A 17,847-nucleotide genomic window follows, 5' to 3' on the forward strand; every position below is an offset into this window, starting at 1 on the left:
TTCCCATACTAAGGGTTCCTATTCAAATGTTTACTGGTAGGATACCCAATTCAAAGCAGCTTAAAGACCGCTGATGACCTACTTTTCCCCATGGATTTTAGGCACCTCTTTACACCATATAAAAAGACCAAACATGGGCTTCCCTGGTGGCGCAGTGGTTGAGAGTCCGCCTGCCGATGCAGGGGACATGGGTTCGTGCCCCGGTCCGGCAAGATCCCACATGCCGCAGAGCGGCTGGGCCTGTGAGCCATGGCCACTGAGCCTGCGCGTCCAGAGCCTGTGCTCCGCAATGGGAGAGGCCACAACACTGAGAGGCCACATACCGCAAAAAAAAAAAAAGGCCAAACACAATACAAATGCAGTTTTTTCCTTAATCCAATGAAATAAAGAATTGATCTTAGTTATATTTGGAGATTAGTAACAGATTTCTTCAACAAGTTGCCCTCATTGTAATTTATAAATATGTACTGATTACCCTTAAAAGACCTATACATTACTCAAAGAAATTCAAAACTAATAAGATTCTCACTACTACTAAACAAATAACTTTACTTAACACATTATTAAATAAAACTATTACTCAAACTCCACTACAATAACTGCTTATATTCATTGCTCTGCTTTCCTGAGGTTTAGTTTCAAATGATTAAATTTTACTATTGTAAATTATCTTTGTGCCCTAAAACAAATTTCAACAATTAACACTTATATATTCCTCCCAAAAAGAAAAAAAAGTTTTACTTAGTTTGGGTTTTGCTTTTGTTTGTTTTTTAAAAATTAAGTCTGAGTTAATTGACTTGGGCTACTTTACTTCTCCATGCCTCAGCAGTCTCTCATATATAGGGAGAGTAACCACCTACTTCAGAGGGTTGTTGAGGATTACAATGAGTTCATCTCTCTCAACCTCTCTCTCCCTCTCAAACACACACACTTACACTTAACAGTTCCTGGCACACAATCAGCATTTAATGAACGCAAGCTATTAAGAGAGCTGCTACTTATCATTCATTCATGTTTGCTTTATAAAAACTATATATATTTGGTCCAACTGAATCCTTGCCTTGAACACAGAAACCCAATGTCAGAATTGAGATGAAACAACTGTGGTCAGAAGAAAACTAATTTCAGGAAGTAATGGCCTCTTATGAGCACAAAATTCACCCCACATTTAAAACCAGCCTATTCAAGCAAAAAAAGAGGAGACAACCATTTAACAGATTTAATCACTTATTAAGCCATGGCCCCTGCTTTTAAGAAGCTCCAGTTTGGGGAGAGGGCGAGGAGACAATCTTAATATAGAAAAACTATGATAAAAGCCAGAAAAAATACAGTTCAATAAGAAGGATGGGGAATATGCCATTAAATCCATTTAGAAGTATAAGAAAGCCTCATGAAAAAGATAATAATACCTCATAATCTCATCACAGATTGAAGGAAATAAATATGGAGAAATGGGGTTGATAAAAGAAGGAAATCCTAAAGGGGAAAGCTGGAGCCAAAGCACAGAGGTGAGGGAAGTTACGTAAACTGTAGTATAAGAACAGACTACAAACCCCTAAGGCTCTATATAAAAAAGAAATGAAGAGATATGGCTGCCAATCAGCCAGGCTGGCATCCTAGGTGTCATGTCATGAAAGTCCCTGAATGTAAGGCTAGTGAGCTTGAATTTTATTTTTCATGGAACAGCATTTTATGTAGTGCTTACTAATGTGGGGGGTGCTGTGCTGATGCCTCATTTACCTCACAATACTACGATCCTCATCTAATAGGTTAAGAAACTGAGCCCATAGTCAGTAAACGGTAGAGCTGGGATTTCAACTCATGATGTTTGAGCTCCTCCACATTGTGCTACCTTCTAAAAGTCTTTAAAAATATGATATCCAAGCTTTAAAAAGATAACATAATCTTAGCGACAATGTAGAAGAAGATAGATTAGTGGAGAGAATGGAGAACAGAAAAGTACCTTCATGAAAAAAATGTTTGTTGTATTTTTTGTTGTAAGAAACTAAGTGGCTATAATAGCATATCAGATCTAACCAGAGAAGGATACAGGAAACAGTGCATGAAAAAAATTGACAGAACTCAGTGACTGGGCTGTGGAGGTGAAAGGTGGCGCTAAAAATGACTCAAGATTTCAAAACCTAAGTTTGAGGGGGAAGGGAGGAATGTCACCAATACCAACAGGCTTTCTTTTTGGTGGGGAGTGGGGAGTGGAGAGCAAAGTAGATGAGTTCAATTTCAGTCTTGTTTAATTAGAAGTACCTACTGAACTCACGAGGAAGAGTTCCACAGGTGGCTGGAAGCAGGAGTCAAGAGCTAAGAAGAGTGGCAAGGTCCAAGAGAATGGACCCCTGGAAATCCTATCCAGAGTGAGTGACAGGAGATGCTGTCAGACTGGATGCCTGCTGAAGATTAGTATGTGAAGCACGACTGTCAACCAGGGCTCAGGAGCCACTTTCTGATTAGAGTCCTGTCTCAGATATGTTGATGAGATGGGGAAAATGGTTGAGGGTCATTAATGAAGAGTGAAAGGAAGAGAAGAACACTGAGGAAATGCCACAAAAAAATTCAGAAATGTTGTATCTACTCCGTTTAAATATATTAATACTAGCTAATAATTACCATGCATTTCCAGCGGTGAAAGGAAGAGTCAGTGAAGACGACTAAGGAGCAGTCACAAAGGTAGGAGAATCAGGAGAGCAGTGTAAATAAACTGAAGGGAGATGAACTTAACATGGGGTCACAAACACTTTTAAATGCCAACAGAGGCTGAGCAGGCAGCCACTTCAGCCTGTAGCCATGCATGAGTCCAATATTGCCCGATCTTCTGATTTTCCAGGAAAAGCCAAACACTCTCATTTCAACATGAAAGCTTATGATTTTTAAAATGCTAACAATTAAATTTTATTAAACACAATATGCAGGTATATGAAATAGTCTGAGCTGCTGGATTGCTACTTGGGTCTAAATTTAATAAAGTATTACAAATATGCCAAGCAGTGACCTTCAAAAGAGTGTCTTCTCCAGTGTGGTGAGGGGTAGAATCCAAACTGCAACAGAAGGTAAGAAATAAAGGCAATGTACAGGGTACTTTTCCAAAGACGTCTGGCAAGAAAGACTAGAAAACAAGAGTTAGAGAAAGACATTTTTAGGATAGGAGACATCTCATATGTGGAGAGAAGGGGTCAGAGAAAAGGGAGAAATCTGAAGACATGATCAACATAGCAAAAAGATGAGAAAGACACACACACCCATCTCTGTAGGCTAAAGGACAGAAGTGATAGAAAGAAAATTGTGAAGAAACAGGAAAGTGGAAAGGTTCTTTGAGAAGGTGCACAGACGAAAAGATCCACTTGCCAGGGAACAGCCACTTCTTTGGAAACCCAAGGAAGAAAATAAAAGATCTAGAGAAAGCATGAGATGAAGATTTGAGGGAATATATAAGATGGCCGAATTAAACGTAAGCACTAAGTATATCTGTGGGACTGTTTCATGCATAAGTTTCACTATTATTTAATATTTATTGTTTCTCTGATAAGGTACAGTTTCTCTATTTAGACATTCACATCAGTGTCACGCTTCCAGAGAAGCAAATTTATTTTAAATCTTAGGTACCAAAAAATGAGTTTATTTAGTGTGCCTTGGTATGTAAAACAAAAATAAGCAGCACAATTAAAAGTCTTTAAAGATAAAATATATTAAAGTCTTCAGTGATGGCTTTATTATGCCTCTAAGACAAGAACATTCATTATCTTTTGGGAGAGTGTAGAAAAGCAGTAGAATGAGGGAAAATAAGAAAAAAGAACCATTTGAGAAGAAAATAACAGCAGAAGAGAACTCTGCTTGAACTCCCTTTACAACCCCTGGCAATAGCATTGTTATTTTCTGGATTAGTACTGTACTTGTCAAACTGTTCTGCAGCAGTAACTTTTCTGTTTTATACATAAGATTTCAGGTAAGACTTTGGGGGGGAAGGAAAAGGGAGTTCCCCTTGTTTTTTTTTTTAAGTTTGATAAACTAAAGAGTATTTTACTAAGATTAATATTTGTTTATGAGAGAAAGTTTCAGACCTAGTCCTTGTAAATGTATTAATAGCTAACATTTGCTGTGTGCTTCCAGCATCATAATATGCAAAGTGCTCAACAAACATTATATCTTAATCACACCAGCTTTAAGGCAGATATTATTCTTACCTCCAGTCTAGATAGAGATGAGCACAAAACCAAGCCTGAAATCCCACAGAAGTAAGGGAGCTAGAATTCTAATCATAGTTCAAAATCTATACTTTTAGTTACTAGGTAAATACTAGCTTTTCTCATCCCAGCCTCTCAAATCCCAGGTTTAAAATTTTGGACAAAGGAAAGATTTTAATTGCAAAGCCAATAATCTTCTCCTGGCACATTCACACACATTGAGTAATCTGCATGCCCCCCGTGACAAAAAGACCTTTCATAAATTATTATAAAATCTAATCCTGCCTTCTCTAAAATGTAGGCTTTAAACAAGCTGGTTAATCAGTAATCTAATGCTATTTTCAAAATGACAATAATAGATGACTTCAAAATGATAGAATTATTAATGTAATAACATTATTCTAGGTCACTATCATGTATAAAACATCAAAGGTGTTTCCAAAGTAGTCTCTAAATGTAAATGAAAATGTTACTTTATACAACAACAATCGTTTTAAATAATCATGCCTTTGATCCATTCTTATACCAACAACCAGCAAAAGTCTGTAGCATCTCCATGTCAAGGATAAAAAACAAACAAACAAAAAAACCCCAGAAAAGTCTTAAGTAGCATGCCAAAGGTCACAATAAACAAATTCATGAAAATTAAAATTGGTGTCCTTAGAATTCCAACACTTTTAATCTACAGTATCTAATGAGCTGTCAAGCAAAGTATATATGAAAGAATCTGGAGGGTAGGTTTTCTTCATCAACTAAAACAAGATTTATAAAAGATAATTCGGTGAGGAGGGGCACCAAACACCACAAATGTTTTCATTCAAGATACGTAAATCCTCAAAGGTCTTCTGGTGTTAAAAATAATTTCTCTTTAGGCAGCATTTACAACATCAGATTGCCTTTTCAGAAACACTAAATAGGTCACGATATTAAATATACTAGGTCCGACTCGTTCTTGCCAACATATTCAGTTTTACGTACTAGAGTTCATTCTGAATTACTAAGGAGCAACAGTTATGACAAGCACTCAGAAACCCTTCCTAGAAAATACCTTCACGCAGGGAATTCCCTGGTGCTTTCACTGCAGGGGAGTGGGGCGGGGGAGGTTCAATCCAAAAAAACAAACAAAAAAAATGACTGGGATGGGGATCAAGTCAATTACTTACTACTTCTGCATTTAGATTACCTCTTTCTAAATGTAAAATCTGTATCTAGGAGTGATAAACTTAAAACATAACATTGCCTATACGTCAGGCATCAATAAGGATGCCAAATGTTCCACACGAATATATTATCCATATATTTGAAATTCATTTTTTAAAGAACTGCTTCATTTTAGCCATTAAACCATATATCTCAGTCTTCCTAAACAAATGCCTAATAAAACTGAACATTTTCTGATAAATCAATGTCATACTGAACAAGTATTATATAGCAATGATGAGGCCCTAAAAGTCAATTTGGGTAAACAGATATTTAAACAGACTAAACGCTTTTTAATCCTATGATCTCACAAGTCTTCAGATTAAACAATTCATTGTTAGTAAAGCGTAACAGTGCCTGTTTTGAACATTAATTCTCTTCCTCTTCAATCTGTTTGGTCTAGACTCTAACTCCAAGGTTCACCCTCACCCCAAACAAAGCATGAGCAAAAATCTTGTCTTGATAGTTGGGGACCTCCTATTTGAACCCAAAGCCATTTGACTTTTCACTGCATAACATTGCTCCTCTGAACAAAGTCACAAAGGCAGTAAAATGAGGAATGAACAATTTAGATGGAGCAGAAAGTTCCTGCTGAACAGTGAAAATATTTTTAAAAAGTAAACAGTAGAGCACGGAGACCACTGGGCTCAAGCTTAAATTTGGATTTGATCCTATGTACCAGTATTTCTCAAATTGATTCCATGGACATATGCTGGGTTTTTAGCAGTCATTTAAATTTAAAATTGTATTTTAATTTTGATGCTCCTCATAAATAAAACTATGAATTTTCTGAATCAACTAGACTAGAAGGCCACCTTACAACTTAGGAGTACCTATGTTTGTGCTTATTACTGAATTGAGCCCATTGACTCCCTATAAGCAGTGTTTTCCAATTTCTTGGTTATGACGTATGAATGGATCATAAAATCAAGAGCAGCTTTTAAAAACAATAACAGTAAATGAAAATAGAATGCATCACACACAGTAAAGATAAGTATTTTTTTGTGATAATTTTTTCAGTGGACAACTAAGTGGCGACGTAAAAAAAAAGTTACATCTTACTCTGAGCTGAGTAACTCTAAAATCTACAAACTCTCTTGGGTTTCTGCAAACACAAATTTGAGAAACACTGTCATGAGTACTGGACTGCCACTGAGGTAGAAGGATAAAAGCAGGATGTTGGGGGAATTTCACAAACTGAATGGAAGGTTAAAAGCAAGTTCATCAGTTAAAAGGAAAAAGAAGTTCAAATATTAGGACAAGAACTAGGATGTTATTACTAAACTGTACAAGGTAGAGACAACACAAAACACCACATACAGACCAGGTTTAATATTAAGGTAAAGAACCACGGCAAATAAGAAGTTGTTCCACAAACTTTCCAAAGTTACAGTGATGGAGTGGGATGCCCTTCTTCTATTTGGAAATTTAAATTAGAAAGCAGGAATAGAAATGCCTTTTGCCAATCAAGGAGAAAAGGAGTAATTGGATGTGCTTTGATGACAGAATATGTATGACAAGAAAGAAAGCAGAGGTGCGGCTATAGAAACAAAAAATTAAAATCTCACCCAATAAAGTGCCCGGAATTGCACTGGAGAATAAACAGAAGTGGGATATGTCATAGACTGTTATAAAATTGCTCCCTGAAGCATCACATCTCCCTGTACCCACGAAGAGGCTGGGTATGACTACTAGACGCAATGGGACAATGGCGAACATGACACAAGCAGAGGCTTGAAAAGCAGTTGTGCTACAGAACTGGCTTTCCTGTTGCAAAGTAAAGAAATTCAGGCTACATTACTAGAGGGTAAGAGTGGAGCAGAGATGAGCCAACTTAACTGGGGCCCCTCAACCAATCCACCAACCACAAGACACATGAGTGAGACCATCTGGGATCATTCAGCCCCAGACAACCTACCAGCTGACTGCAGAACGACCCAAAAGACCCATAGACTTGAGAACAGTAATAAAAAAGGCTGTTCTTTTAAAGCCACTGTGTGTTTGAGTAGTTTGTTACATGGCAGTAACTGACACAGGATACTTCAAGAAAAACCAAAGGCTCTAACATTCTGAACTTTTTAAAATTTCAATGCCTCAACCTTGGAAGGGTAAGTCTTTAAGAAATGTAACCATATATTATCTATGCTTACAGGATCAGTTAAAATTCCTTGGTTTGGATCTTAAACTCTAAGTCTGGTTCTAATCTACCTTTTCTATCCTATTTTTCATCCCAACCCATGACATTTTTCTCCAAGATGCCAGTTTGAAAAGTTGTTCCAGATCTCTGAGGTTTATTCCCATCCTTCCCACTTTAGTTATCCACATTCAAGACCCAATGTAAATAGTGTTTTCCTTTCCTTTCCTTTCCTTTCAATTTTTAGCTAGTGTAATTTTAAAATGCTCTAGTTTTCTTAATTCACACTCTACTTATTGTATTAATCACTAGATACTTTACTATCTAATAGTATTACTTACTTAACTATTAATATATGTACCAGATTTTGTAAGCTCTATCCATGCCATAATTCTCCATAGCTCCCTTAGTGCTCCCATATAAGAGGAATTTCAATATGTTTAAAATAAATTAAGATGTAACTGATTGAACTTTAACAAATCGTCTTGGCTAAATATATGTAAGGTGGGAAAAGGTAACATTTTTTCCTATGAGGTACACTGTGCAACTCTAAATGATAAGAGAAACAATGAATCAAGAGGCTCTCCTGGAAAACAATAAATAGCTAAAAGTTACACAGCGTGTCTGACAAACACATTAATAAAAAGTAAACTTTCCATTTTATAAGCAAGGCTACTCACACATTGATTGGTTTATTTTATGAACTGAATTTACGTGTGGGAGTTGGGAAAAATAAGGTAATTTCTCAACTTTGACAGAATCTCCAGGAAAATAAGTACAGCAGCAGTTTCATACAGTTAAGACCATACATTTTCAAAAATCCTTGGTTTTGCAGATTAGTCATATAAAATATCATGAATGGCAATTGCAAAATACCTCTTCCCCCATTTTAATTTAGGATCAAGAAGTGTTAAGAAGGAGGCAAGAAAAATTGGTAAAGTTTTCCTTTGCTAAAACTGGTATAAGTATATTCTGGAAAGCAGAATTTAATATCTCCAGCATGCAATCATACTAATTATGAACACTTAACAAATTATTTCCCCTGAGCATTACCTAAACTTTTAAAGTTTAAATGACTTATTACTCCCTCAATACCTAAAGTAATTATCACTAATTAACAAGCAAGCTATCTTATCTTCTGATTTGAAGTGACCTACAAATTAACTTAAGATGGTCTCTAATAATCAAAAGAAAGTCGAGTTTCTCAAGGAAAATATTTAAGTATTTTCAAAATTTTTGCCTCTACCATTAAAGCTAAGCAAAACATGCAGACAAACAAAAGAATCAACTTGTATCAAACAGATGAAAGAAATATATACAAAGATATACTGTAACTGCACAATTTAAACAGTAGTTCTCAACAGTTTTAATTTCATTTGTTTCTTATACCAACAAGGCACTAAACACAGTTAATAAAGGCATTAAGGTCTATGTCAAATCCTACCTTTTTAGTAAAGCCTTCTGTCTGATAACCCAGCCTGATGTGCTTACTACCTATTCTGAACTCTACTGAAATTACTACACACAAAATTAACTTACTCTTCTAAATAACCACCAACAATTAACTGATTAATTAGACACAGCTGCAGACTAGAATTATTACACAGTTTAAAACAGAAAGCCATAGATTTATGTGGGCAGCTACAGAATGATCTCAAAGATACCTTTTTTTGGTGAAGAAAAAAGATGCAGTATAGGGCTTCCCTGGTGGCGCAGTGGTTGAGAGTCTGCCTGCCAACGCAGGGAACACGAGTTCGTACCCCGGTCCGGGAAGATCCCACGTGCCGCGGAGCGGCTGGGCCCGTGAACCATGGCTGCTGTGCCTGCGCATCCGAAGCCTGTGCTCCGCAACGGGAGAGGCCACAACAGTGAGAGGCCCGCGTACCGCAAAAAAAAAAAAAGATGCAGTATACAGTATGTCCTGATTTTTTAATTAAAAAAAAAAGAGAGTAGGGCTTCCTTGGTGGCGCAGTGGTTGAGAATCCGCCTGCCGATGTAGGGGACGCAGGTTCGTGCCCGGGTCCAGGAAGATCCCACATGCCGCGGAGCGGCTGGGCCCGTGAGCCATGGCCACTGAGCCCGCGCGTCCGAAGCCTGTGCTCCACAACGGGAGAGGCCACAACAGTGAGGGGACCGCGTGCCGGAAAAAAAAGAAGAGTAAACAGCATTTCTGGGAAGACACATAAAATACTATTAGGGGACTGTCTTTGTGGAAGGTGACTGGAGGCCTAGGGTGGGAAGGAGAGCAAGTTTTCAGTGTATGCCCTTTCTTGGTCTTTGAATTTTTAAAAACCATTTTAATGTACCACATTTTCAATTTAAAAAAGGGGAATAAAAAATCAAGCAAATATGTTAATGATACACAGCCTTTTGACATGTCTTCAATTGTCATTCTGAAGTGATATTTAAATCTTATTAGTTTATATCCTACTAGAGTCTCCTGTATCTTATATTCCCTAACATTTAAACCTAGTCCTTGCATTAAATGCTTTCTTAAAAGCACATAATTTCAATTTTATCAAAAGGTCAAATCTCTGCTTTAATCAGGATAACTAAGTATGCTGACTTTGCTACCCTCCTTAACCTAGTAAAAGTGAATTGTTTTAGTAATTGTTTAAGTAATTGCTCATAATTTCTGCTAAGAAAGTAGAAATTTTCAAGTTCAATGTGCAATGAAGCTCAGTGTGTGCATTTATATATGGTTGAAAAGCACTGACCTGGATCTGCTCCAGATTAACTGCATTTCTTAATATAACTATATTAACATGAAAAAGCATAAGGACAAAAAAAATCCTAATATATTCTTCTTTCTGGTCACTGTTTCTCAAAAGGGCACTTGTGGGTATTTAGGCAGAGGGATAAATTTTAATGGAGTGGGACTGTCCTGGTCACTTCAGAAAATGTAATATCCATGGCCCATGGGCACTAAATGCCAGTTATCACATCCCCAGTCACTGCAGTAACCGAACTGACCCCACGTGTGTCTAAATGTCCTTAAGAGAGAAATGTAGTGGGAAACAGTACCATGCCCAGTTGAGAAGCTGCTTATATGAATTAAGGTATGAACAAAGGTAAGAAGCATGCGTGTGTGTATGATACAAAACCATATTTCCACAACTGCAATTCCACCTTTTAAAATAACTGTCACCAGAAGGTAAACAACCATAAACAGTCACAACTCATGTATTAATCAACGAGTCATCCAGTCCAGTATGTAATGCTGTCAACAAACACCATGCTCCAACAAATCATTCTTCAACTATTACGATGGCTTAACTTTTTAAATGAATCATTTTAAAATCCTTTTAGAACAATTCTCCTATTGGAATGCTTCTGTTCAAACTCCCAAATAAATAACCTTCCATATAAAAGATATAAATCACAGTTTACTAAAATTACTTGTCTACCTTCCTCCAGACACTGTAAGATCCTTGAAGCCAGGGACCAGGCTCATGGTTGCCTGGCCCTCGGTGTAGGTATTCAATAACAATGCTGAATGAGTGAGTGAATCCTGGCCTAGTCTAATACAATGGAACAGTCCCATAAGTTCCAACTACAATCTGTTTTTATATAATGATACTGAAACAAATAAATGCAATAAATTATTTCTGGTTATCCTATATTCTTATTCTAATTTGCTTTTAGGAAAATTAAACATTATCCAGATTACAGCTAGCTTGTAAAGATATAAGGAAATCTAAGATTTTCTGACAAATACTCCCATATGCCCATCCTCTACCACCTTCCCTTTCTCCTACTCTTAAGCTTTAAGCAAACGTTCATATAAAAGTGGGACATGCTTCCAGGAAGCAAACTAATATAAACAGCAACACAATAGTTACCAATAAGAAAAACTTAAATGTTTTTCATTTCTATTTTACTTCTCAGAACTCAAGAAATCTGTTACTATCCTACACTTCATTCAAAAAGAAAGAAAAATCTATAAACTAGAAAGAGTAAGCAACTTTATTTCTGTAGGTTTCACTACATTCTCCAGAAACTCACCTTTTGTTGAGGTAAAAATTCAGAATATAAACTAATTCACATTTAAAAGCACTAAGCATCAACACTTGCAGAATATTAACTCTGAAGCTCACTAACTCTGACAAATATTATTCATCTTTGCCTTCCTGAAGCATGTGACTATCCCAGTTTTACAGGAAAACCTTAGATAGAAAAAGTGAAATGATAATCTCCAGGTTAGAAACATAGATATAATTTCTAGCTCCTAGTATTTCTAGCACTGTTCTTAAACTGCTCCAATAAATTCTGTAATTGTTAACCACTGCTCTGCTCAACTCGTAGCAAAATGTTAATAATAATGGCTATGATACAATTTGAAAGAAACAACTGTTTCAAGTTACCTCCCATCTGGCAAGACCAAATTGGAAACTTATCATATATATATAAACTATATATATATAAAATGTTCTACAGGGAATTTAAAACATCAGATACACTCTACTATTCGAATAATGGAGATCACTTTTAAATGCATTTACATTATTGTGGGATTTTAGTGCATGCAATATGTCATTTTTGAAATCCACAAACCCAGCATTTGTTTTATTACTATTTCATGTAGCACTGCTCAATAAAAGCAATTTACATGTTGTGAGACTAATCACTTAATACAGGAAATTACCTTCATGCTGACAAAAAGGAATACTGTTTCATACATTAAAAATGATTTTAAAGTGACAAATATCTGATGTTGCATATCCTCCAAATTAACTCCAACTTGTATGAGATTCCACTTTCCCAGAATTATTAATCCTGATTATACATATTGCTGGTCAAGACTATTTAGAGCAATAAGCCTTAAATCCATCAATGGAACTGTTACCTGAAAAATGTCTTTCAGCAAAGCTAGACTTTAATACTTTTCACTGACTGAAAAGCTAACTTTACTTACAAATGAAAGAGTTCCTTTCATGGGCATCTTATTAAAGTTTTTTTTAATCTAAGATAAACTTTTAAATCTGAAAGACCAATTAAGAATGAGTGTTTACGATCAGGATAGTGAAATTAGTAAATTTCAACAATTGTTTAAAACTAGGATTCAAAGGAATGACAGAATCTAATTATGCCATAGGTATTCACCAGACCTGTATTACCTTAAGTGGGTGGCTTTCACATTGCATTTATTCCCAGACAAGTCACCATGCAATCTCACAAAGTTTTTTTGTTGTTTTGCTTTTTAAGATAACCGCCATCAAATAATTTGCGACAATAAGGTGCACAGAACGATGGAGAATTTCTGGGTATGGGATCAAGTACCCCTGATCTTATAAAGAAAGATTTCAGAACTTGGAGGCCAAAAGTTAAAAGTGAAAATGTGATCTACTGTGACATGCTAAAACGGTCCACCATTGTTCGACCTTAAGTTCAGTATCTTAACGAAACAACTTCTGTATAATGACATGTTCACAAGCTAACTCTAAATGTGACCCGTATAAATTCTTTTTCTTCCTCAAGAAGATAATCTAACCAAAATCTTGACCACAGCCAGCAGTAGCACCTTGAAATTTCAAACGTAACTGGAGGGTAGGTAATCAAGTCCAAATGTAGACACGAACTCCCCGATTTCTATCAAGCAAACAGTGCTATTAACATTCCAAATCCTGGTTAGAACGCAGTTACTGAAAAGCAGTGTCCTTGTGCAAGAAAAGGAAGAAAGGCCTGAAACTGACCTGAGCACGGGTCCACATGAACCTCTGTCTTCTCCGTTCCACCGGGAGGCCAAACAGGGAAGGCTCCAAGTAACAGGGGGGTGGGGAGACGGCAGAGGAAGGGCAGAGAGGAAACCACACTCCTCCAAGGGTGAAGGCAAAAGAGAAGCGGACTCTGGAAAAGCCGCTGCACAGCGACATCCGACTCTAGGATACACATACAGGGACAGCTTCTCTCCACCGAGGAGAGCAACCTTTACCATGGAAGCGGTGCTCCTAACAAGTAAAGGCAGGAAGGGACAACCTCCGCGCCGCCTACCCCCGAACGTCTCGCCCAGCTAGAAGGGGTCGGCGGGGACTGCTCCTCGGAACATCAACAAAGGCCCCTTCAGTCCTAAGGCGAAACTCGAACAACAAAGGCCCGGAGACAGCGAGAACGGGGCCGGGGGCGGGACGGATGAAAGCAAAAGGAGGCAAAGGAATCAAACCAGTGGGGGCGGAGGCCCGTTGGAGTGGGACGCGGGGGCGCAGAGGCGGGGGGCGCGGTAATCCCCAGTGCACAATAAGAGAAGGAGGAAGGGGACCTGGCCTCCATTCCCCCCTTACCCTCTCCTACGGCGGAGAGGGCTCCAGTCCTCGCAGTCTGCATCTCTCGGCCGCGGGGACCGCGCAGTCCCGAGTTCGGGGAAGGGGAGGGGAGGGGGGATTTTCCGCCCTGACCACAACTCCCTTCCCCCAGCCGGGAGCCGCCGACAACAACCGCCACAACGGCAGCCACACAAAGGCGCCTTCCTCGTACTCCCCCGCTCCCGCCCGGGCGGCGGCGCAGACGGTGCCAAGGCAGCGAGGACCACCGCACGGCAGCCAAGCGCTCACTCGCCCTCTTCCCCCTCTAGCAGGGGGAAAGGGGGAGGGGACCCCAGGCGCCCTCACCTGGCACAGCTGCTGACAGTACTCCGTGGCCGCCTCCACGGCCGGCACCCGGCTCTCCCGCAGCTGTCGCTCCAGCTCCTGGAGCCGCTCACCCAGGCGCTGCAGCTCCGCGGCGCAGCCGCCTCCGCCGCGACTCAACCTCTCCTGCTCGGCCTCTTCGTCCGCCATCTTCACACCCCGCTCCGTCGCGTACGCACCTGGGTCACGTGATAACACAATGCCACGTTCGGCGGGGTCACGTGCCGGGCGCGCTCGCACGCCGCCGAGCACGTACAAAGGGCCCGGTGGGGAGGATGGGGGGCGGGGAGAGTGGCGCGAGGGAACCCGAGGGAGGTGAAGGGAAGGGGAAAGGAGGAGGGCGGGGTTGGGCTGTACGGAAAACCGCGGTTTACTTACCCCCAGCGGGAAGTGGGCAGCAGCGGACGAAATGGGCGGGCCGGTGGAGGCCTGTTCTCGGTCACGTGAGGGCCGCGACGCGGGGAAAAGCTTGGGGAGGGGCTCTCTTCTCGACCGTCCGGATCCCGGCGTGGCTTTCCCCAGTCTCCGAAGCCTTCTACGGACATATGCCCCAGTCCCCCAAGAGGACGGGTGAGGGAGAGCTCTGGATGGGCTGGGGCAAGGGCTGCATTTGCGATTGGCCCGAAGGCAGGCCAGAGGCAGGGGAAGTGGGAGCAGGTAAAACCCACCCATGGACCAAGAGCGTGAGAGCCAAAGCGGGACTATGAACTGTCAAAATTGTCTCCGACTTCTCACCAGGAGAGGGAGGAGGGATCTAGTGCCTGAGGTACCAGATCTCGTCCCACTCCCCTCCTTGTCAGTCCCAAGAACGCCTCTCCCTTGGAAACACAATCTCTAGGGGGTTGAGGCAACAAAGAAAAATAACAATTGGGTCAGAGCAGAATGAGGTACAATCCTCAGTCTGGAGAACGGAGCAAACTCATGAAAAGCATAGCTTAAAAGATTTCAGACTGTGAAATTGTGGACGTTGGAACCAGGTGATTTTTAAACCACGGAAACATTTCTGGAATAACTGATAGCCAACTAATCTGTTCCGCCGCGATTTAAGACTCTCCTGCACACTACAGAAATCACCGCCACATAAAACACGCTCTATATGAAAGCTCTTGAAAAGAAAGTAGGTCAAGAAAAAAAAAAAGACAGCAATAAGGACTCCATTAAAAATCACAACGGAGGGAAAGTTGCTAAAATAAAAGAACAAGGTTATCGAGAGTTATTACAGATTCAACAGCATTTTTTCCTGGTGCTGCAAATAGAGATGGCACTCTGAACCATATTTTATTTACAACCTGGAACGAATGAACACTTGGCACTTGAACAGAACAGTAGAAGTAGTACAAAAATTCAAGTGCTTAAGCCTAAAGTTCAGAATAAAACAAATATTTTGTTAGTAGTAGAAAATTAGACAAAAGGCTAATCTTTCTTACAACTTGTCTACAGAAATGCAGAAACAATGATAGTGATGAGGCATCTGGAGATTTCTAGTATTAATAGAAAATGTTCTAGACAGTATGTTGTCCAGAATGAATGTTTGTAATGCATCAGTGATGGTGATGTTTAAGTGCCATTATATAAGATGAGTGGGCACAAATGAACCCCTTATAAAGGCCATTATCAGCTAAAATAATAGTACAGCATATGTGTGCTGATATTACATGTTAACAATACAGGTTCTTCAAATAGTTACAAATGGAAGAGGCTGGGGAGTACACTCAAGGGCTAAGGAACAAAGATGTAAAAGTATCACTGAGAGCTTAAAAAGCAACAATTAAGGCAGCTAATGGATTTTAATATTTGCAGCTCACTCTCCCAAGTGAAGTATTTTAGATGTCCAAACAAGATTTCTCCAATGTATGTTATCTTAGGATAACCGTTAAAATATAAAAAATGAGAAATATGAGATTAGCCACATATACCAGTAAATTCAAGGACATCTAAGGCATGAAAGGCTAGCAAGACACATTTTCACTTCAAGCATTATGGTTTACACCACACCTAATCTATAGAAAGAAAGAAAAAAAAAAGAAGAAAGGAAAATATATTCAAAGAGAAATGTATCCACTTATTGATTAAAAACAAAAAGCCCAAGAATGTAGGTCATTTCCACTTCCTGCCCATGATAGCCCTAAAACCAAAAAGATTTGATTAGCAAATTGCTTCTGAGCATTATCACTGACTTGCAAATGTCCCTCAGCTTGGAAGATTAAGTCCTTCACTTTTATTTGGTATCTTTCCCCCCACCTTCCCCTTCCTGCATTCCTCCGTATTAGAATCTACAGAAAGTGTAAGGACTAGGGGTGAGTGGTGTAATTAATGACCATTTATTGAGTACTTATGCGCAGGCACTGCTTGATATGGGGAAAATCAAAGGTGAATGAAAACTATCCCTGCCTTGAGGAAGCTTACAGTTTTGAGGAAGAGTGACCTGCAATGGCAGTTCGTACGACAAGTGTTCTATTATGAGAATGCATGCAGCTTCAGTTCTGATCACCAAAATCGTCTAAGGTGCTAGCTGGAATGTCCATCGAATCTCTACAGAAGTGCAGGTTTTTTTAATTAAATGAGGGCTGGAAATACTTTCCCTTGACAAGTCGACCTTGTCTTCGAGACCTCAGAAATTTCATTCTTATCCATTAAAAAAGTGTATCAACAAGTACACATGACGTACTTACGTCCATTTGTTCTTGTAATAACACTCAGTTCACGGGAATCATTGCACACGCGCGCACACACACCCCTACTTACTGAGACGTTCCTGGGGGAATTCGGAGGCCCGTTCCACGGAGAAAACAAGCATAAGCCCCGGGGCCAAGAGACTTGGCGTCTCTGGGGACCTCAGTGTCTGCGCCGCGAGTGCCCTTGCCCATTTTGGACACAGCGCGACTGCTATGGACGTGATACAATCATATGGACCTTCAGTCCCAAGAGACTCGATTTCAGAGTAAATCTGGGAGACAGAAAAAGCCCCCCACCCCACCGCTGCGATCAATACAGCCGGGGAGACCCTTAGGAGACAGAGGTCGCTGCATCCAGGCCGCGCCTGCCTGCCTGCTTCACGAGTTTCCCGGGCTGCCCCGGCCCCCAACTCGCTAGTGCACTTTTTTTTTTCCCCCTAAAATTCTTGAACTAGCAGGGCCTGGTGGCAGGAAGGGCGCTGGGTTGTGCCTGATAACAGAGCCAGAGGGCCGCGCCAGGGATGCGGCGGGCGCGGCGGACGGCTCAGGGCTAAGGCTGGGCACGTCCTTCCGACCCGGGCGCCGAGCAACCCCAGCACGCTGGGAGAGAGCGCTGGCCTCAGGGGGTGGAGAGCGCCCCGCCCTCCCGCCGCCGTTTCTCCCTTCCCCGGCTGTCTCCTGGGGCCCCGGCCACCGGGAAGGTGCGCAGGGTTGGAGCCGGGCTGAGGCCGCCTCCGATCTGCTCGGCTAACCGTGTCCTCGGGTCCCCACTCGGCCGAGGCGGGACAGGACTCCCCTGGCGCGGCACGGCGCTCGATCGCCTGGCAGCTGCGCGGTTGCTCGAGCTCTTCGTCCAGGGGCCGGCGCTCAGCAGCCCCAGCCCCGGCATCTGCCGGCGCGGCTCTTCCACCCGGCGCTGTGGATCGAGACCGCAGGGCGGCTGTGGCTCGTGGTTCGGTAGCCGCGGGCGCCCGGGGCCTCCAGGCCGAGGGATGCTGGAGCCTCTCCAGGGCGCGGCGGGG

The 17,847-nt window shown here is 41.0% G+C and overlaps 1 protein-coding gene across 1 annotated transcript in view; it reads right to left on the bottom strand.

Moving 5' to 3' along the window:
• The window catches only part of ZNF292 (zinc finger protein 292), an 89,376-nt gene extending 74,153 nt beyond the window's left edge, over positions 1–15,223 (bottom strand). The window contains exons 1-2 of the mRNA XM_024733701.1: positions 14,529–15,223; positions 14,133–14,329 (exon numbers count right to left, since the gene is read on the bottom strand). Of these exons, the coding sequence (XP_024589469.1) occupies positions 14,133–14,300 (168 nt within the window). The 5' untranslated portion in view covers positions 14,301–14,329; positions 14,529–15,223. The remainder of the gene's footprint in view (positions 1–14,132; positions 14,330–14,528) is intronic.
• Positions 15,224–17,847: the final 2,624 nt, after the last annotated feature.

The sequence above is a fragment of the Neophocaena asiaeorientalis genome, unplaced genomic scaffold (assembly GCF_003031525.2).
Source record: "Neophocaena asiaeorientalis asiaeorientalis breed wild unplaced genomic scaffold, Neophocaena_asiaeorientalis_V1.1 scaffold248, whole genome shotgun sequence".
NCBI classification, from domain to species: Eukaryota; Metazoa; Chordata; class Mammalia; order Artiodactyla; family Phocoenidae; genus Neophocaena; species Neophocaena asiaeorientalis.